The sequence below is a fragment of the Chiloscyllium punctatum genome, chromosome 29 (genome assembly GCF_047496795.1).
Source record: "Chiloscyllium punctatum isolate Juve2018m chromosome 29, sChiPun1.3, whole genome shotgun sequence".
NCBI lineage: Eukaryota > Metazoa > Chordata > Chondrichthyes > Orectolobiformes > Hemiscylliidae > Chiloscyllium > Chiloscyllium punctatum.
The window spans coordinates 72,221,311-72,243,116 of record NC_092767.1 but is presented as its reverse complement, the minus strand read 5'-3'; the positions used below and the strand labels follow the sequence as shown (position 1 = coordinate 72,243,116).

Here is a 21,806-nt window from a genome sequence, read left to right as displayed (position 1 = left end):
CTTTATTCTATTTGCTAAAGACTGTTCATGTCTTCTCTTTGCACTTCTTAACTCTCTTTAAATCCTTCCTCGATGATCTGTAACTCTCCATCGTCTCATCTGTACCATCTCGTCTCAACATCACATAAGCCTCCTTCTTCTACTTAACAAGAGATTTCTGTAGTAAACCACGGTTCCCTTACCTTATCACTTCCTCCCTGCCTGACAGGGACATATCTATCAAGGACGTGCAATATCTATTCCTTAAACCAGCTCCACATTTCGAATGTCCCCATCCCCTACATTTTGCGACCCCATTCTATGCATCCTAAGTCTTGCCTAATCGCCTTATAATTGCCCTTGCCCCATCGATAACTCTTGTTCTGTGGCATGTACCTATCCCTTTTCATCGCTACAACTATGGTCACTCTCTCCAAAGTGCTGATCTACCACTAAATCAAACACCTGGCCTGGTTCATTACCAGACACCAGATCCAGTCTGGCCTCCCCTCTTGTCAGCTCTTCAACAAACTGTGCCAGGAAACCCTCCTGCACACATTGGACAAAAACTGATCCATCTGACATACTAGACTTATAGCATTTCCAGTCAATATTGGGGAAGTTAAATCCGCCATATTGATCTCCCTGTTCCTTTTACTCCTATCCAGAACGGTTTTGCCAATCCTCTCTTCCACATCCCTGGAACTCTGCAGAGGCCGATTAAAAAATTCCCAGCAGTGTGACCTCTCCTGTTCTGTTTCTAACCTCAGCCCACACTACCTCAGTAGACGAGTCCTCATCAAGGTTCTTTCAGCCGCTGTTATACTGTCCTAAACAAACAAGGCCACACCTCCCCCTTTTACTGTCTCCCTGATCTTAATGAAGGATCTTCACCCTGGAACCTGCAACATCCATATCTCCGAAATGGCCACAACTTCGAAGTCCCAGGTACCTATCCGTGCTGCAAGCTCACCTACCTTATTCCGGATACTTCTGGTGTTGAAGTAAACACACTTCAAACCAGCTTGCTGTCTGCCAGCACATTCCTGTGACCGTGAAATCCTGTCCCTGTCCTCCCTACTCTCATCCTCCTGTGCACTGGAACTACACCTCCAGTTCCCATCCCCTGCTGAGTTAGTTTAAACCCACCCGAATAGCGCCAGCAGATTTCCCACCCAGGACTCTTAGTACCCCTCTGGTTCAAGTGAACACCGTCCTGTTTATAGAGGTCTCACCTTCCTCAGAATGAGCCCCAATTATCCATGTACCTGAAACCCTCCCTCCTGCACCATCCTTGCAGCCACGTGTTTAGCTGATATCTCTCCCTATTCCTTGCCTCGCTATCACGTAGCATGGGTAACAAACCAGAGATAACAACTCTGTTCTAGCTCTCAGCTTCCACCCTAGCTCCCTGAAATCCTGCCTGATATCCCTATCCCTCTTTCTACCTATGTGATTGGTACCTACATAGACAATGACTTGAGGCTGGTCACCCTCTCTCCCTTCAGGACCCCAAAGATACGATCCAAGACATCATGGACCCTGGTACCTGGGAGGCAACACACCAACCACGAGTCTTGTTCATTCCCTACAAACCTTCTATCTGAGTCCCCAGTGACTAACACTCTCCTCCTTTCCCTCCTTCCCTTCTGTGCAACAGGGACAGACTCTGTACCAGACACCTTCACTCCACTGCATGCCCCTGGTAAGTCGTCCCCCCCAACAGTATCCAAAACGGTATACTTGTTTTTCAGGGGAACGTCCAAAGGGGATCCCTGTACCGACTGGCTTTTCCCCCTTTGAACAGTTACCCAGCTTTCATCGTGCCTAGGAGTAACTGCTCCCCTGTAAGTCTTATCCATCACAGCCTCTGCCTCCCTTCACAAAGGTAATGAGTTCCACGTTCTCACTACTCTCTGGGCCGAAGAGTTGTGTTTTTACATCGCTATTGTGGTTATTAATGAACATCTGACAGTAACAACCCTGAATTTTTTATCTTACCTCACGTAAAAAAAAACTTTTCTTTTATACAGTGCATCTCTCGACCACGCCCCTACACGGACTACCCAAGAGACTGGTATTAACCACCAAAGGCACACTTTTTGCAGGGTACTTGCTGTTGTGGGTCGCTATGTCAAATCATTGCAAGTCCTTCATCACTTTAAAGAGCTCTGTCAAATCCTGCCCTGACCCTCCCCTCAAATCTTCCCAACCCCTGCCCATCTGATCTCTCATGACACCGGCTGTGTGTTTCGGTTGTATGTGCTGCTGCCAACATCACCATGCTTTTGTTTACTGTTCTAGCGTCGTTAATAACGGGCCATCAAACCGCCATGGGTCAATCTGTCGAACATACTGTTTGTAAATTAAGCATTCTGAGTCAAATATTTTGTCAAATGTCAAAATTCTGTAATTGCATCCTGCCAAAAGGGGGATAAGTTTCAAATTGACCCTTACTAGTTTCTCACAGAATCCCTGCAGTATAGAAACAGGCAAGTCAGCCCTTGAAGTCCTCATCACATCTCTGAAGAGCATCCCAACCAGTCCCAAACCCTACCCTATCCCTGCATAGCTAATCCACTATAGCCTGCACGCTATGGTTAATTACCCATGGCCAATCCACCCGAGCCTGCACGCTATGGTTAATGACCCATGACCAATCCACCCTAACCTGCACACTATGGTTAATCACCCATGGCCAATCCATCTAGCCCACACCCTATGGTCAATTTCCCATGGCCAATCCACCCTAACCTGCACACTATGGTCAATCTTCCACGCTGAATCCACCCTGGACTACACACTATATTCAATTACCCCATGGTCAATCCACTATAGCCTGCATGCAATGGTCAATCTCCCATGGCCAATCCACCCTAGCCTGCACACTGTGGGTAATCACCCATGGCCAATCCACCCGAGCCTGCACACAATGGTCAATCTCCCATGGCCGATCCACTCCAGCCTGCACATCTTTGGACTGTGAGAGGAAACCTACGCAGACATGGGGAGAATATTCAAACTCCACACAGAGAGTCACCCGAGGGTAGAATTGAACCTGGGCCCTGATGCTGTGAGGCAGCAGTGCTAACCACTGAGCCAGCGATTTTGACTGCTGTTAAAACCCCCGGCCCAATGAGATTAATTTAGTGACTCTCCTTTCTCTGATCTCTTCTGTGGCTCCTGTTTTGGTGATTCCCCTCAACTGGGACCAGGTGCTGCTCTGACTCTTGAAACCAAAATCAAAGGTAGGGCTGGTTTGAGCGATGGCCTAATGGTACAGGCACTAAAGCATCCGTTCAGTCAACGCTAGTTCAAATCCCACCACGGCAGATGGTAGAATTGGATTTTGGTTTAAATCAAAATGTGGACTGGTGATATGGGATGAATAACCACCCCTCAATCAGCATCAAGGAGGAACAAAGTAGATGGCTACCTGGTTGTTGTTGCATCCCCATTTGTGGGATCATACTGTGCACACTGCCTCACCATTGCAATACCTCTTAACCTGCAAAGCAAAGGTGGTTGTGAAAAGCTCCTTTTTATTCACTGCCCCTGAAATAGGAATGGGGTAGGCCATTCGGCCCCTCGAGACCGCTGCACCGTGCAACCAATCATGGCTGATCTGACGCTCCTCACGTCTGCTTCCTGCCCTTTCACTGTAACCCTTGATCAAGAGTCCATCTCTGTTGTAAACATACATAAGGACTGCAATGTTGTGTGCAATTCCGGTCTCCCTCCTCTCGGAAGGATGGTGTCAAACTTGAAAGGGTTCCGAAAAGATTTACAAAGATGTTGCCAGGGTTGGAGGGTTTGAGCTATGGGGGGGGAGCTGAATAGGCTGGGGCTGTTTTCCCTGGAGCGTCGGAGGCTGAGGGGTAACCTTATAGAGGTTTATAAAATCATAAGAGGCATGGATAAAGAGACAAGATCCTTTCCCTGGGATGGGGGAACTCCAGAACTAGAGGGCGTAGGTTTAGGGTGAGAGGGGAAAGATATAAAAGAGACTTACAGGGTAACTTTTCCACGCAGAGGGTGTATGGAATGAGCTGCCAGAGGAAGTAGTGGAGGCTGGTACAATGACAACATTTAAAAGGCATCTGGATGGGTATATGAATAGGAAGGGTTTGGGGGGATATGAGCCAAGTGCTGGTAAATGGGACTAGATTAGTTTACTGTACAACCCTTATGGTGACACAGGGTCTTTCGCATTTACCTATTCTGGCAGACTTCCAAGATATTCCCAGTAGCCCAGTTTTACTTTTGTCCAGGATTTCTGGTCGTCATGGATGAGTTGGACCGGAGGGTCTGTTTCCATGCTGTACCTGTCTGTGACTGTACCCTGCCCCCACAGCTCTCTGTGGTAAGGAGTTCCAAAGACTCACGGCCCTCTGAGAGGAGAAATTCCCCCTCATCTTGGTCCTCAACTGGCACCCCTCAAATCTGAGACTGTGCCCTCTGATCCTGAACTCTCCCGTGGGGGCAATCATCCTCTCAGCACTGACCCTGTCCAACGCCTTAAGAATCTGATACGGGTGTCATTGCCGTTTCATAGCCCTCTCTTTGGATACAGCTGATTGGCTGTTTCAGAGGGCAGTTAAGAGTCAACCTTGTTGCTCTGGGTCTGGAGTCACATGGAGGTCCAGACCGGGTAAGGTCAATTCCGTCTGATGTCCAGATTGTAACAATAGTTTCAACATTACTCTTTGATTTCTGGATTTGTTTTACAATTGAAACTGAATTCAGGTTCAGGTGGGTTTTGAACCCAACTCACTAAAACATTACCTGACTAGCAACCGTGCCGCTAAGCCATCTCCTGACCCAAGGTAAATGTAATTTTTTTTTTCGGATTGGGTACAGGACCTAGAACACAGCTATTTACCATGTGACTGTTTGTTTCCCACTCAAACGAATTCTCATATTCCCATGTGGCTGTTTGCTTTGGCTTACAGAATCTTCTCATGCTTGGCATGGGGTAGTCGCGAATCGTGCTAAATTCAGATCCTCCCACGGGTATAGCCTCCCTCTTCAACCAGACCCTCCTCACAGCTGTCTCCCAGGGTGATGCTGCTTTGAGTGCTACTTAGGCCCCAGGACATGGTGGCTCGGTGGCTCGGTGGTTAACACTGCTGCCTCACAGCACCAGGGACCTGGGTGAATCAAGCCCACCCTCAGCCAACTGTCTGTGTGGAGTTTGCACATTCTCCCTGTGTCTGTGTGGGTTCCTCCTACAGTCCAAAGGTGTGCAGGTTAGGGTGGATCGGAAATGTGGGGTTACAGGGATATGGTAGGGGGTTGGATCTGGGTCAGTGTGAACGTGATAGGCTCCTCCCAAACTGTAGGGATTCTATGACGCCATTTTCTCCCCCCACCTGACTCTTATCATGAGGAGAGGTCAGAAAATCTCATTAGCTTTGGTGATATTTCTGAGTGAATGATCTAAATTGTTAGAAGCATAGGGGTGGAATGGCAGTTCAGTGGTTAGCACTGCGACCTCACGGTGTCAGGGACCTGGATTCGCTTCCCACCTCAGGCAACTGCCTGTGTGGAGTTTGCACCTTCTCCCTCGTGCCTGTGTGGGTTTCCTCCCAAAGATGTGCAGGATAGATGGATTGGCCATGGGAAATTGCCCAGAGTGTCCAGGGCTATGTAGGTCAGGTCCATTAGCCATAGGAAATGCAGGGTTATAGAGATAGGGGATAGGAGTCTGGGTTGGATGTCCTTCGGAGGATGGATGTGGACGCGTTGGGCCGAATGGCCTGTTTCCACACTGTGGGGATTCGTTCTACGATCTATGTGCAGACTAGGTAGATTGATCACGTGAAATTGCCCCGCAGTGTCCAGGGATGTGTGAGTTAATCATAGTGAAACCCCATGTGAGGCGAGTCATGCCACACTACGCTTCAGAGGGTCGGTGCAGACTCAATGGGCTGAATGACCTTCCCTTGCACTGGGAGGATTCTAAGAACTTTAGTGAATAACTGAGTGAATAGGGGTCAAATTGTTGTCAAATTCAGTTCGTGTGGGAAATTGCTCTTTGCTTGCCAGCGATATACTACAAAAAAACCATGGCGACTGAGTGACACACTCTGCTCATGCAGAAACAGGAATTGAATTGAATTGAACTTATTGTCACATGTACCAAAGCACAGTGAAAAGCTTTGTTATGTGAGTAATACTGGAATTGCTGGAGAAACTCAGAAACTCTGCAGGATCTGCGGAGAGAGAGAGAGAGAGAGAGAAAGTTAACGGGTTGGATCCAGAGAAGGGACACTGGACCTATGATGTTAATTGTGCTTTCTCTCTCCGCCAATGCTGCCAGACCTGGTGAGCTTCTCCAGCACTTTCTGCTTTTGTTTGACTCCTTCAGCTTCTTTGCCTTTTTGTACAGCGCCCTATCGTTGTAAGGTTGCCAATTTTGGAGAGATTGATGGCTGCAGCTGCAGGAGAAATCAGAGTTGATACAGGGGTGACGCTGGAAAAAAGCACAGCAGGTTAGGCAGCATCTGAGGAGCTAGAGAGTCACCATTTCAGGCTTAACCCTTGTTCAGGGCTCAATCTTGAACATCTACTGTCTTGCTCCTCAGATGCTGTGCTTTGTAAACTTAACCATCGTCCCCAAACAGTTTTGAGCACAGTGGTCTGGAGTGACACTGTGCAGAGGGTGTGCTGCACTGTCAGGGGTGCAGTTTCTCACTTGGGATGTTACACGGAGTTTCGGCCTACGCTGATAGCTGGATGTAAAGTATTTCAGAAAAGAATGTCAGAATTCAGCTTGGAGACCTCCCTTAGCAATGTCCCTGAAACGCAACTGAAAAATAGAAAACACTTACCAAATCAGGGAGCGAAACAGGGTTTCAGCTCTACGGTGAGAGCTGAATGTTAAACACAGGCTGAAAATGTTGGAGCAAATCTGCAAGCTTGGCAGCATTTGTGTAAATAGAGAGAGAAAAAACAGAGTTAACTATTGCACTCCAATAAGTGTAGTCTTAACCTGACAGGAGATGATGGCCTAGTGGTATTATCACTGGCCGGATAATCCAGGGGACCTGGGTTCAAATCCCACCACAGCAGGGATCCAATAAAAATCAGTCATCTAATGATGACTATGAACCTGTTACTTGGGGAAAAGTCTATCTGGGTCACTAATGCCCTTGAGGGAAGGAAGCTGTCATTCTTACCTGGTCTGGCCTACACATGACTCCAGACCCACAGCAATGCTGTTGTCGCTAAACTGCTCTCTAGGCAATAAGTGCTGGCATTAGTACTTAAGTGTGAATAAAGGGTTTAAAAAAAAAACCCTGTAAGGCCAATCTGTCTGATCCCAGTTCCTGGATAACAAGAACTGCGGATGCTGCAAAACAGAAATTGCTGGAGAAGCTTGGCAGCATCCGTGGAGAGAAATCAGAGTTCGTGTTTTGGGTCCAGTGACCCTTCCTCAGAACTGAAACGATAACTCTTGATTTCTCTCCCCATATGCGGCCAGACATGCTGAGCTTTTCCAGCAATTTCCGTCTGTGCTTCTATTGGTCCTGGGGTTTTTTTCTGCATACCGTAAGCACCAACATATCTGCAGGATTACTCATCTCACAGACACAATAATAAAACATAGTTTCCGATTATGTTCTTCAGTTCACAGAAATTTGCACTGTTTCCACCAAACCCCCCCCCCCCCAACTAACGTCTAACAATGAGTCTGGAATTAATCGATTGTTCCCATAAATATAAACAAAGAGATCATTTCTGAGAAAGTCTGCTTCAGAGGATTGACTCATTGACTGACTGCAACGTCATCAGCCTGAGACAATCCTCAGAAACAGAACTGCATCCCTGAACCACAATTGTGGAGTTCCCAAAACTACTGAGGGAAAACTAGGGTGGGTGCAGTCACAGAATCCCTACAGTGTGGGAGCAGGCCATTCAGCCCATCCGATTCAGACACAGACCCTCTGAAGAGGATCCCACACAGACCCACACTTGCCCACCTCTCATCACCTCAGGGAATCTCCCATCCACAGCCCCCAACCCTCATTGTCCGTGAACCCCGTACTGCCCGATTCGACTTCCTACTGAAGATTCACAAACTTGACTAGCCCGGTCGTCCCATTGTCTCAGCCTGCGCCTGTCCCACTGAACTCATCCCTTCCTACCTTGACACCGTCCTGTCCCCCTTAGTCCAGGAACTCCCCACCTACGTCCGTGACACCCTCATGCCCTTCACCTCCTCCAAGATTTCTGTTTCCCCGGCCCCCAACACCACATCTGAAGGGAAAACGCCTCATATTCTGCCTTGGGACACTGCAACCACACCGGATAAATGTGAATTTCAACAGCTTCCTCATTTCCCCTCCCCCCACATTATCCCAGTCCCAAGCCTCCAACTCGGCACCACCCTCCAGACCTGTCCATCACTCCCCCCTTTAACCTATCACCTTCTCCCTCACCTTCATCCACCTATTGCGTTCTCAGCTACCTTCCCCCCACCCCCCCCCTCCCATTTATCTCTCAGCCCCGCCCCACAATCCTCATTCCTGATGAAGGGCTTATGCCGATTCTTCTGCTCCTCGGATGCTGCCTGACCTGCTGTGCTTTCCCAGCACCACACTCTCGACTCTGATCTCCAGCATCTGCAGTCTCCATATTTCCCATGGCTAATCTGCCTGAACCTGCACATCTTTGGACTGTGGGAAGAAACCGGAGCACCTGGAGGAAACCCACACAGACACGGGGAGAACATGCAAACTCCACACAGACAGTTGCCCGAGGCTGGAATCGAACCTGGGACCGGGAGGCAGCAGTGCTAACCACTGAGCCACCGTACCACCCCAAATTCCTATTCTTTACGTTTTTATCCTTGGGGAAAGTAAGGTTGGGTATTTTTTAAAAAGTAATCAATAAATTAGAGACTCACTCTAGTACGTTATCCCTTGATATTTGAAAAGTGCAATACGCTTGGGTACCTAGGTGAGGGGGTGACCTCTAGATCAGGTTGGTGTGCCCATCACGGTTGAATAGTTGGACGCATACCTCTAGTCTCAAACACTGGGCATTGAGAGACCAGCATGTATGGGATGAGCTGTCAGAGGAAGTGGTGGAGGCTGGTACAATTATAGCATTTAAAAGGCGTCTGGATGGGTACATGGATAGGAAGGGTTTGGAGGGATATAGGCCAAGTGCTAGCAAAAGGAATTAGTTTAGGATATCTGGTCGGCATGGACAGAAGGGTCTGTTTCCTTGCTGTGTACACCTCTGTGACTCTGAGTCGACCCTGCAGGTAGAAAAGGGCAAGGTGGCAATCCTTCCTCAATGACCAAAGGTACTGTAACGGGAATCCCCACCAAAATAACTGAATCTCTTCTGTTTTCCAGGCACAGTTTCATGTGACCGGATGTCAACTTGCAAATTTCCCAAGTAGATAGGATCCCCCACTCAGCCGCCAAACTTTACAGCGATTGGGAAGAGGATACACATTGGGGAACTTAACGGCGCCCTTCCATCGCCATAGACCAGACTCCATTGGAAGCAGTGCGCCCCCCCCCCCCCCACCCCCCCACTCTCCCCTGACTGGCTTTGTTCATGGAAACTGGTTGAGCCCTAGCAGGGAGGACTGTCCCAGACCGTCGACTGGGTGACGTGCGTTTCAGGCGATGGGTTTGTCCGGGAGATTGGCGACACCGATGGCCTGAGCGCTCCCTGCCCCACGACTCGCTCCCCCTCCCCCCCCCAATCCCCCGCCTCCCCCACAACCCCCGCTGAAGAAAATGTGCAACGTTAGCGATGAGAGCTGCGACGTGGACTCCCGGCTGGACAGCCTCTTCCCTCCGACGCTGTACATCTTCGTCATCGTCATCGGGCTCCCCACCAACTGCCTGGCCCTCTGGGCGGCCTACCTGCAGGTCAAGCAGAGGAATGAGCTGGGGGTTTACCTCCTCAACCTCTCCATCTCCGACCTGCTCTACATCGCCACCCTGCCACCGTGGATCAATTACTTCCTCCACCAGGACAACTGGATCCTGGGCCCGGAGTCCTGCAAGCTCTTTGGCTTCATCCTCTACACCAACATCTACATCAGCATCGCCTTCCTCAGCTGCATCTCAGTCGACCGCTACTTGGCCGTGGCCCACCCGTTGAGGTTTGCCAAGATCCGTCGGGTCAAGACGGCGGTTGTCACGAGCGTGGTGGTCTGGACGATCGAGATCGGCGCCAACTGTGCCCCGCTCTTCCACAATGAACTCTTCGAAGACCGCTTCAACCACACCTTCTGCTTTGAGAAGTACCCCATGGAAAAGTGGGTGGCCCAGATGAACCTCTACCGCGTCTTCATCGGGTTCCTGTTCCCCTGGATCCTGATGCTGTTCTCCTACCAGGGCATCCTCAAGGCCATCAAGGGCAACCTGTCCACCGAGAAGGGGGAGAAGGTGAAGATCAAACGCCTGGCCCTCAGCCTCATCGTCATCCTCCTGCTCTGCTTCGCGCCGTACCACATCATCCTGCTCCTGAGGAGCGTCATGTACCTGAGCAGGCCGTGGGACTGCAGCTTCGAGGAGAACATCTTCACGGCCTACCATGTCTCGCTGGCCCTGACCAGCCTGAACTGCGTGGCCGACCCCATCCTTTACTGTCTGGTGAACGAGGGCGCCCGCAGTGACATGACCAAGGGCCTGGCGCCACTCCTGAAGTTCTTCGCCAGCTCCAAGTCGACGGATATTGCCCGGTCGGTCACCCTGGACACCCCTCTCTCCTCCAAAAAATCCCAATATTTCAACATTGAGCTGGTGGTACTGCGGGAGGACTGTATTCAAATGAAGACTTTGAGTTTATAAAGAATGAAGGACTAAAAAATAAAATCCAAGGGTTGAATGTTGTTTTAGTATTGTTAGCATCATAAATGTATTTTTATAACAGTCCTGTATGCGGCAATGATTTTTATTTTAAAAGAAACCTTATTTAAATCATTTTGAACTGCTGAGTAACCCTCCCATCAGGCCTCCATTTTCTTTCCTGTTTCTATTTTGAGATTTACTTTGTCTCCTTCTCCCTTGCCGTACTTCCTGTGGCCACTGGAGGGTGGGTGGGGGCGTGCTTAGGATGGGCCAAGATGGCTGCCATGCCAACCCCAAGGGATACCGACTGGGGTCGGGTGGATTCCTGGAGTTTTCATCACATGATCACTCTTTCTGCCAATGGCCTTCCAGCACATACACTGGGGGGAGGGGCCAACTAGGCATCACTCTGTCACCCGATTGGATGACGCTAGGCTCTCAGGCGAGCCACCATTTTCCCATGGGAGGTTCCTCCACGGTGGCTGCCAACATTGGGATTCATCTCCAGTTCCTGGAGCCTCCAGGAACGCTATACCCTCTGTCCACAATCTGACATCTGCTGCATGCCTCCATGTGGGTGCTTTGTCAAAATGGAGGTGTGTGGTGGGAAAACGGAACCCCATCCTAAACATCTGGGCAGCTCTCGTACCCAGTCACCACCTGTTTGTCAGCAAAACTGTTTAAGGTGCTTGATGTGTTTGGCTAATATGTTAAAATGGATTGAAGATTGTCCTTGGATAACTGTTCTTTGCTTTAATTCTTTCACAGGATGTGTGCATCACCGACTAGGTTGCCCATCCCTAATTGCCCCTTCAGAAGGTGGTGGTGAGCTGCCTTCTTGAACCGCTACAGTCCTTGTGGTATAGGGACACCCTTGGGGGAGGGAGTTCCAGGATTTTGACCCAGTGGCGTTGAAGGAACGGCGATTTATTTCCAAATCGGGATGAGGAAGTGGGACATTTGCAGGGGGTGGTGTTCTCATGTTTCTGCTGCCCTTGTCCGTCTAGATGATGGAAGTCATGAGTTTTGGAGGTGGTGTGTGAGGAGATGTGGTGAGATGCTGCAGTGCATCTTGTAGATAGTTGGAGTCACTGCTGCGACTGAGGGTTGATGGTGGAAGGGACAGAATGTCGAAGGTGGTGGATGTGGGGCCAATCAAGCGGGGGGGGGGGCTGCTTTGTCCTGGATGGTGTTGAGCTTCTTAAGTGTTGTTGGAGCTGCCCCCATCCAGGGCACAGTGGGGGGTATTCCATCATACTCCTGTCTTGTGCCTTGTAGATGGTGGGAGTCAAGATTAGAGTGGTGCTGGAAAAGCACAGTAGGTCAGGCAGCATCCGAGGAGCAGGAAAATCGACGTTTCAGGCAAAAGCCCTTCATCAGGAATTGTAGACGGTCGACAGGGTTTGGGGAGTCAGGGGGTGAGTGACTTGCTGAAGGATTCCAGCCTCTGACCTGCTCTTGTAACCCCAGGATTAATACAGTTGGTCCAGTTGAGTTCCTGGTCAATGTTCAGCCCTGCGATGCTGAGGGTGGATGAAATTCAGTGACAGTAGTGCCACAGCTCGCCTGTCCAGACTCAGACAGAACCAAATATCAAACCGAGGGAGTTGTTTTCTTTCTGGCTCACAGTACACTCTGCTTCTTTGCTGAGGAATAAGTACGCCAGGGCCAATCTCAATACCCCAGTGGTGAGGTGAGAACCATCTCTCCCCCAACGTCCTTGCACTATGATCAAGAGTTGATTCCTACCCTCCATGCTTTCCTTTCCCCATCCATAGTCTAGGGCACTGAGGCGAATGCCAGTCATCCTCCTTGGCACCACTTCAACCTCACAAATGTAACACTGCACGTGGGATCCTCCAAGATGGAGCCTTGAGCATTCCTGAGCTGCCAATACTGACCGATGACATCAGCTGCCAAGGCCTTAAGCCTTTGACATGACACAAAGAACTAACCAGCTGTCGAGGCAAAGACTGCTGAAGACACCATCTATCATTTCTGTGGCGCCAGACTCGGAACAGACCCGCCAGCTCGAGACTGGGCACCCACAAGGCACCAGCAGAGTCGTACTCTGACAAACCCACAACCTCGCGGGCTGGTGTGGCCCCCCCTTACTCTCCCACCGACGCAACTCCACACCAGGCAAACCCGACAAAAACAACAGGGTGAGGCCGTCACAGCGTTGCCTGCTAAACACCTGACGTAGCAGGCCATGGTAGAGCAAAGCGATCCCACCACCAATGAGGTCTGCAGATGCTGGAGATCAGAGTCGAGAGTGTGGCGCTGGAAAAGCACAACAGCATCCCATGAACAGGAGAATCGATGTTTCGGGCAAAAAGCCCTTCATCAGGAATCCACCACCAACCAGACCAGATCTAAGCTCTGCACCCCTTGCCACATCCAGTCGGGAATGATGGTGGACGATGAACTGACTGGAGGAGGAAGATCTCCAACTGATTTGGAGACTGCAACTGACTCCTGCAGCCGGAGTGGCCAGTGAACAGTCCATCTCCAGAGGACCCCAGCCGAACCAGTCGCCAGTCTTCAGCTAATTCAACTCACTCTCCACTGCAGCAAGAAGTGGTTGAAGGTACAGGATACGGTGAAGATGGTGGTGCCTTGATGAATGTTCCAGCTGTTGTTCTGAAGACCCGTGCTCCAGATAGTCTGTGCAGCGTATGACTGAGATTTGCACTGCGGGTGGGGAGGAAGCATATTTTGTCACCTCCTCCAATGCCCACACTGCCTTCTCTCTCCACTCCCATTGAGGAAAGTGGCAAATCAGAGCTCAGCTCTGTGCCGTGATCTCATTGTCCAATAGTTTCCAGTCTTGAGCGATGACTGAAGAAAATCTAAACCAACCCTTGAGCCAACTGATGAACTAACAGCTGTGGCTGCACAGCATAGGGCTAGCTCAGTGGTTAGCGCTGCTGCCTCACAGCACCAGGGACCTGGGTTCAATTCCACCTGTGGGTGACTGTCTGTGTACAGTTTGTACATTCTCTCTGGGTTTCCTCTCACAGTCCAAATGGGTGGGTTGGCTGTGCTCACTTGCCCCTGTAGTGCCAAGGCCTATGTGGATTAGTCATGGGAAGTGGAGGGCTGGTGTAAACTTGATGGGCCAAATGGCTTATTTTTGCACTGTGTGGGGATTCTACACAACAACAAGAAGGCACTTTTCACAAAAAATGCTTATCAAACAACAACATTTGATTTCTGTATCTTGAGGAATCTAGGCCTGTAGAGGGGCAAGAGAGGAGGGAGATAGTTCACCAATTCCAGCTTGTACATGCACAATAGAGTCACCAGAGATGTACAGCATAGAAACAGACCCTTCGGTCCAACTCGTTCATGCTGACCAGATATCCTAAATTAATCTAGTCCCATTTGCCAGCACTTAGCCCATATCCCTCCAAACCCTTCCTATTCATATACCCATCCAGATGCCTTTTAAATGTTGTAATTGTACCAGCCTCCACCACTTCCTCTGGCAGCTCATTCCATACACGCACCACCCTCTGTATGAAAACATTGCCCCATATATCTTTCCCCTCTCACCTTAAACCTATGCCTTCTAGTTTTGGACTCCCCCAACCCAGGCAAAAGACCTTGGCTATTCACCCTATCCATGCCCCTCCTGATTTTATAAACCTTTATAAGGTCACCCCCTCAGCCTCCGACGCTCCAGGGAAAACAGCCCCGGCCTATTCAGCCACTCCCTATCGCTCAAACCCTCCAACTCTGGCAACATCCTTGAATATTCTTCCTTCACACTTTCGAGTTTCACAACATCTTTCTTATAGCTGGGAGACCAGACCTGAACACAGTACTCAAGGGCGGTAGATGTTGGTAACTGCTGTCTTGATTTCCGTTATAAAAGGGTAGGAAGGGATTTGGGTGAGGAGGTGGGTATTTGGAGTTAGGACATAAGTCAGCCATGACCTTACAGAACAGCAGAACAAATTAGAAGGGCCGAATGTCTTCCCCCATCCCTTATTGGTTAAAATTTACAACCAGCCACCATAAGAAGATATTGAGGCCAGTGAACAGAAGCTTGGTTAAAGCTTTTTGTGAAAGATATTAATGAAGGAGGGAATTCCAGAGCTTGGGATGCAAGTGGCTGAAGATATGGCTGCCAATAAAACTAGGAGATGTGCAGAAAGCCAACACTGAGAATGAGAAAGACATCTGCCTCAGCACCTGTGAGAATTTGGGATAAAATTCTCATAGCAAGACAGAAATTGGAATTGCTGCCATCCCTCAGATTCTGAAGTCACTATTGAAGGCCACAATATAGAAAAATTAAATACTTGCATTAATCTTCCAAGCACTAGGTGTCAGTAGTGTGTTTTGTGAACTAAGATGGGGGGGGGGGGGTTATCTTGCATCTAAAAATTGGTCTAAGTTAATTTTTGTGTTGAGATTCATGATCTTCTTTTGCCTATTGAGGTGGAGAAAGATAGAGGTCAGCATTTATGGGTGAATTCTGGACAGGGTTAGTTGTTCAATGACCATTGATGGGTCCACATTTGCCTGCATTAGGCTTATATCCCTCTAAACTGTTCCTGTTCAGATACCTGTCCAAATGTCTTTTAAAATGTCACTGCGCTCCAGGATCTAGACAAGAAAGTGCAGTTGAGGCTTCGGTCAGATGGGTCAAGACCTCACTGCAGGGTGTGATAGGCTTCACCCTTCTCCTACCTTCTACATCCACAGGTGTGGCTCCCTGGTGTCAGTCACTAGCTGTCCCCTCCCCACCTGCCAGGTTTCCACCCCAATGGTGAACTCCAGGTGTGTCACCAGGCCGCCTGCAGGGGACACTTACCTGCCATGAATCAGGTGGATGTTGCAGCAGGGCACGGTGGCTCAGTGGTTACCCTCACAGCACCAGGGACCCAGGTTCCATTCCAGTCTCGGGCGACTGTGTGGCATTTACACATTCTCCTCATGTCTGTGTGCGTTTCCTCCGGGTGCTCCAGTTTCCTCCCATCATCCAAAGATTAGGGTTAGGGTGGACTGGCCATGCTAAATTGTCCATAGTATTGAGGGATGTGTAGGTTAGGTGCATTAGTTAGGGGTAACCGTAGAGTAATGGGGGAGGGGAATGGGTCTGTGTGGGATACTGTTTGGAGACTTGTTGGGCTGAAGGGCCTGTTTCCACACTGTAGGGATTCTGTGGTGCCAATCTGTCTTCACTTCCCAACAAGACTTGGTAGGGGCACCTCTCAAACACAGGGGCGATCTGACTGGGGAGCAGAAAATGATGAAATGGGGTGGGGGGGGAGGGGTGGTAGATTGTGAGAACCTTTTCCCCAGAGCAGGCATGCCTATTCCCAGACAGCACAAGCTTAAGGTAAGGAGTTTGCAGGTTTGCCCCGTGTCTGCATAGGTTTCTTCCGGATGCTCCGGTGTCTTCCCACACGGTCCAAAGATGTGCAGGTTAGGGGGGATTGACCGTGCTAAATCGTCCCATAGTGCCCAGGGATGTGCAGGTTAGGGTGGATTGGCCGTGCTAAATCGTCCCATAGTGTCTAGGGATGTGCAGGTTAGGGTGGATTGGCCGTGCTAAATTGCCCCATAGTGCCCAGGGATGTGCAGGTTAGGGTGGATTGGCCGTGCTAAATCGCCCCATAGTGCCCAGGGATGTGCAGGTTAGGGTGGATTGGCCGTGCTAAATCGTCCCATAGTGTCTAGGGATGTGCAGGTTAGGGTGGATTGGCCGTGCTAAATTGCCCCATAGTGCCCAGGGATGTGCAGGTTAGGGTGGAATGGCCGTGCTAAATTGCCCCATAGTGCCCAGGGATGTGCAGGTTAGGGTGGATTGGCCGTGCTAAATCGTCCCATAGTGTCTAGGGATGTGCAGGTTAGGGTGGATTGGCCATGCTAAATTATCCCATAGTGCCCAGGGATGTGCAGGTTAGGGTGGATTGGCCATGGGAAATTGTCCCATGGTGCCCAGGGATGTGCAGGTTAGGGTGGATTGGCCATGGTTAGAAATTGGCATGGAGGAGGTCTGAGCAAAGTTTTTCACCTGGAGGAGTGGTAGAAATATGAAATGTGCTAACAGAGGAGGTGGTGGAGGTACTTTTGTAACATTTAAGAAGCATCTGGATGAGCACTTAAATTGCCAGGGCACAGTAAATGGGGCAAGTGCAGGTAAATGGGATGAGTGTCATTTGGTATTTGTTGGTCAGCATAGTCATGGTGGGCCGAAGGGTAGCTGACATTCCCCACACCCTCACCTCTCAAGCCACCTAGACAGGGCAAAAAGATGAGTGAGCATACCCTTGATAAAGTGAGAGTCCAAACTCTCTCGGGGGGACAGAGCAAGGTGAACGGGACTGCTCGGTGGAGAGTTAGTATAGGCATATCGGGCTGAATGGCCTCCTTCTGAGCCCTAAATGAAGAATGACCACTCTGACCAAGCACCCCCAGAGGTACCACCCAGTGTAAGCTGGCATTCTTGAGGGAGAGCAGAGAAAAACCACCTCTTCAAATCAATTTCAACAGGGGACTGAGGTTGTTACTCATGAGTGCAATGATCTGTGCGTACTGCAACGCCTGTCACCATGGAAACGGTTACTCTAGAAACTGTCACAATGCTCCAGGGATTGTTGCTCTCAGGATTTCACTCCCAAGACTGTTACTCAATAAATTATTACTCCAGGATTCATTCCTTCGGAAATGTTTCTCCAGGGAACATTATCATCTGAACTGTTACTCCGAGGATTGCTCCTCAGGGATTGTTACTCCAGGGGACTGTTAGTCCACCATTATTCCTCCAGGGATTGTCTCTCTGGGAATGTTACTCAGGACATGTTACTGTGAGAACTGTTACTCCAGGAATTGACCACTTTCGCTCCAGGGACTGTTACTCACTCCTGATCTGCAAAGTGTCAACTTTGAGTCTGTCAGCTGGTGAAGAAGCCACGTCTGCTGCAGAACCGGCTCTCGTTAACCGCGAGACCATGAGCTCAATGTTGTCCTTTCAAAATGGTCTTTGAGGCTGCCGCTGCGCACTGGCACTCGATGTAGACCCACTGCTGGCCTAGCCGAGAGACGTCATCCTCCGAGTTCGTAGAAGTGAGACAGAGATCTCTGAGGGGAGGAGGGAGGTCACGTGGCAAATATCCCAGGATTCCTAGGGGGGAGAGGAAGATGTCAAAGACCGTTGGGTTCCAATCCGTCCAGGAAGACCGCCCAGCACACTCCCCACGCCCATCGCTCAAGGAATTCCCGGAGCTCCCGTGTTCCCTGCAGGATGCTGGAATGACTATGAGCTGGCAGTCGGTCTATATCTTCCCCCCACCTGGCCCCAGGGGGGCGAGGATGTTGGTGAGAAGCAGAGGAGCCTCAAGTGAAGTCAACACCGTCTCAGAAGGAAGCAAGAACGGACTGCATTTGTGTGACGCCAGTAACATCCTTGGGATGTCCCAATCCTGCTGGGGGCAGCCAATGAGCAGTGGTGAAGTGGGAAAGGTGGCATCTGGTTGACACACATACACCCCAACACACACACACTCTCTCACTCTCAATTACACACTCTTACACATACACACACTCACACATAGAGGCACATACACAGACACCATACACACAGATACACACACATGCTCTGTCACACACTCTCTCTCACACACACACACACACACACACACACTCTCACGTGCACACATGCACACACACTCTACACACACTCACATACACACATACACACATACTCACTCTCACACATACAGGCATATACACACAGACAGGCACACACACACAGACACACGCTTTTATCTCACACATACATACAGACAGACACACACATGCTTTCACATACACACAGAGACACATATACACACTCTCTGTCTCACACACACACACACACACACACACACACACGTTGAGGGTGGAACCTTAATCAGGGCCACCAGAGAGAATTTGCCTGCTTTTTGTTGAATTTTTTGCCTCCATCTGAGAAATGAGCCTTAGTTTCTTCTCTCATTCCAGAGCTCAATAATACTTTCCCTCCCATTGGTATTTAAATGACCACACCTTGGTGTCAATGCCCCTTTCTGAGTGGTGCCAATGTGTTTGAGATCTGCCTCGATTCCCCCCTTGCTGTAGCGGCATGTGCCACATTCTGAACACTGTCTGGGTAAAAGCAGTTCTCCCCCCCCCAAATTCCCCTGTTGGATTTATTACAGTCACCATCCCAGCAGGTGGTACGGTGGCTCAGTGGTTAGCACTGCTACCTCACAGTGTCAGGGACCCGGGTTCGGTTCCAGCCTCAGGCGACTGTCTGTGTGGAGTTTGCACATTCTCCCCGTGTCTGTGTGGGTTTCCTCCCACAATCCAAAGATATGCAGGTCATGGTGGATTGACCGTGCTCAATTGTCCCATGTAGTGTCTAAGGATGTGCAGATTAGGGTGGATTCGCCAGGCTAAATTGTCCCACATGGTATCCAGGCTAGTTAGGTTAGTTATGGTAAAGGGTGTGAGAGTGGGATGCTCTTCAGAAGATCAGTATCGTCCTGTTGGGCCAAATGGCCTCTTTCTGCACTGTAGGGTGTCTATGATTGTAAACTCAAGAGCCTGAGTTTCGGGCATGCTCTGTATGGATGGAAGCACTGTTCTAGCCAACCAAACTCTGTGGCAATATCTTTTTGATCCTGAACAACACATCTCTCAATTGTCTCTGTTGTAGAGATGAGATAGCCCCAACCCCTTCCGTGATAGAGAACCATGATGCTCTGAAAGCAGATGTCCTGTGACATTGGCACAAGTGGTGCACTTGCCCTTACTTCATCAGGGTAAGAGAGAAGGTCACATGCCAAAGAGGGATAGGACCTAGCAGAGAAGAAACACACGATGGTTTGAAGAGATAGACCAAATGGTCTTTCTATGCCAAGTCCTGGGTGGGGGGGCCCGAAATGGGTCTCCTGGACTCAGGCCATTCCTTCGTTCTTCTGAACAGACTGACTGATATCGTCCAAAGACCCCCTGCAGACCCAAGGCGACCTGGCACGCCAGGGTTGGGGGTGGGTGCTGGGCGTGGTGATGGGCTCCATTGAGAAATCTGGGATTGTGGTGAAGAACAAGGTTCCAGGAGGACTCACCCCACTGGGCAAGAACATGCGCATATTTCCGGTCGGTTCAAGTGAGGCGTCCCGGTTGGAATTTAGAAACTTCCGGTAGGCCCGTGCCAGTGGAAGGGACGACCCCAAACTGGGGCGGGGGGGCCTCCTACTCCTCGCATCGCAGATTCTGATCAAGGACTTCCCTGACGTTTTGTTCCTCTATCTCCCAACATCTCCGCGCCACCCCCACACAACTACTCACAACACAGGCCGCTCAGCCCATCAACTCTCGGCTAGCGTTTATACTTCAATGCTCACCTTCTAACCCCTATCAGCAGAGGATTCTATCCCCTTGCCCCCACGTGCATTGCCCCCACCCCCCACTCCCGGGATATTTCTGTTCCCCTCACCCCAACCGCTGCCCACAGGCGCGAGTCCCCACACCTTGGGCGGCAACATTTTTTATTCTTGACTCGCTTCTTGGGATTAGTGTCTAAGGTAAATTCGTGTCCCTTGGTGTTTTTTTTTCTTGCAAGAGGAACAAGGGGAAGGAAAGGAGTGTTTTACGATGCCTATGCAGTTGGACAGGATCATGCACCGTCCTTAGGAATTAGCAGCTTCCTGCACTGACTGTGATCTTGCCTAAAAATGAGGAGAGCCACTGTCTCATTGTTCTTCCATTCTGTGTTGTACTGTGATGATCGTTTTCTATTTGCAGCCTACGGGATTGACTTGAATTCGAGCATTTGACTGCAGACTATGTTTAAAAGACTCCCACGGTTCCTGTCAACACCGGAGAGAGTTTGGTACAAATGTTGCACTCTGTAAATAAAAGTTTTATGCATATTATTGTGCGTTGGTGTCTTGTTCTGTGACAAAACCTCGGCAGGAATGCTGCCAGCGAAGATACATAGTTGTCTGGCAAATAGTTAACCAAGCAGTTAAATTGTTAACCAGCTCAACCTGGTCAGTGAGATCATTCTCCACGTTGCTAAAGAAGAGTTGGACCCAAAAGTCTGTTTCTGTGTTCATAGTGTCATAGAGATGTACAGCACAGAAACAGACCCTTCAGTCCAACCCGTCCATGCTAACCAGATATTCCAACCTAATCTAGTCCCACCTGCCAGCACCCGGCCCATATCCCTCCAAACCCTATTCATATCCACATTCAAATGCCTCTTAAATGTTGCAATTGTACCAGCCTCCACCACTTCCTCTGGCAGCTCATTCCATACACGTACCACCCTCTGCGTGAAAACGTTGTCCCTTAGGTCTCTTTTATATCTTTCCCCTCTCACCCTAAACCTATGCCCTGTAGTTTTGGACTCCCTGACCCCAGGGAAAAGACCTTGTTTATTTATCTTATCCATGCCCCTCGTGATTTTCTAAACCTCAATGAGGTCACCCCTCAGCCTCTGACGCTGCAGGGAAAACAGCCCCAGCCTGTTCAACTCTCCTGAGAGCTCAGGTTTTCCAACCTTGTAAGTCTTTTCTGGACCCTTTCAAGTTTCACAACATCTTTCTGATAGGAAGGAGACCAGTGATGTACAACTCTAACAGTAACTGGCACAGAGGTCAGATGATGATCTTTGACCTTTAAGACCAATACATCAGTCAACTCTCCAGGTTTACCTGTGACCTTGGTTTTGGCCTCAGTCTTAATGCTTTCAGGTTCATGAATTGAACTCAAAAACCGTCTTCAAACTAGAGGAAGATGGTATTTATATGAAGAAGAGTCACCGCCTCACAGCGCCTGGGACCCCGGTTCGATTCCACCCTCGGGCGACTGTCTATGTGGAGTTTGCACGTTCTCCCTGTGTCTTTGTGGGTTTCCTCTGGGTGTTCCAGTTTCCTCTCACAGTCAAAGAGATGTGTAGGTTAGTTAGATTGGCCATGGGGAAATTACCCAGAGCATCCAGGGATGTGTAGGCTAGGT

General features: G+C 49.7%; 1 protein-coding gene across 1 annotated transcript; it reads left to right on the top strand.

The window, feature by feature from the left end:
• The first annotated feature begins 9,715 nt into the window (after positions 1 to 9,715).
• On the top strand, positions 9,716 to 11,938 carry LOC140454365 (G-protein coupled receptor 4-like). Its single transcript, XM_072549073.1, has one exon. It carries the CDS (start codon positions 9,741 to 9,743, stop codon positions 10,800 to 10,802), a length of 1,062 nt encoding a protein of 353 aa, XP_072405174.1. The 5' UTR covers positions 9,716 to 9,740; the 3' UTR covers positions 10,803 to 11,938.
• The last annotated feature ends 9,868 nt before the right edge of the window (positions 11,939 to 21,806 follow it).

Excerpts from the sequence above, each read along its gene's own strand:
- LOC140454365 (XM_072549073.1), top strand. The coding sequence starts at position 9,741 with ATGTGCAACGTTAGCGATGAGAGCTGCGACGTGGACTCCCGGCTGGAC.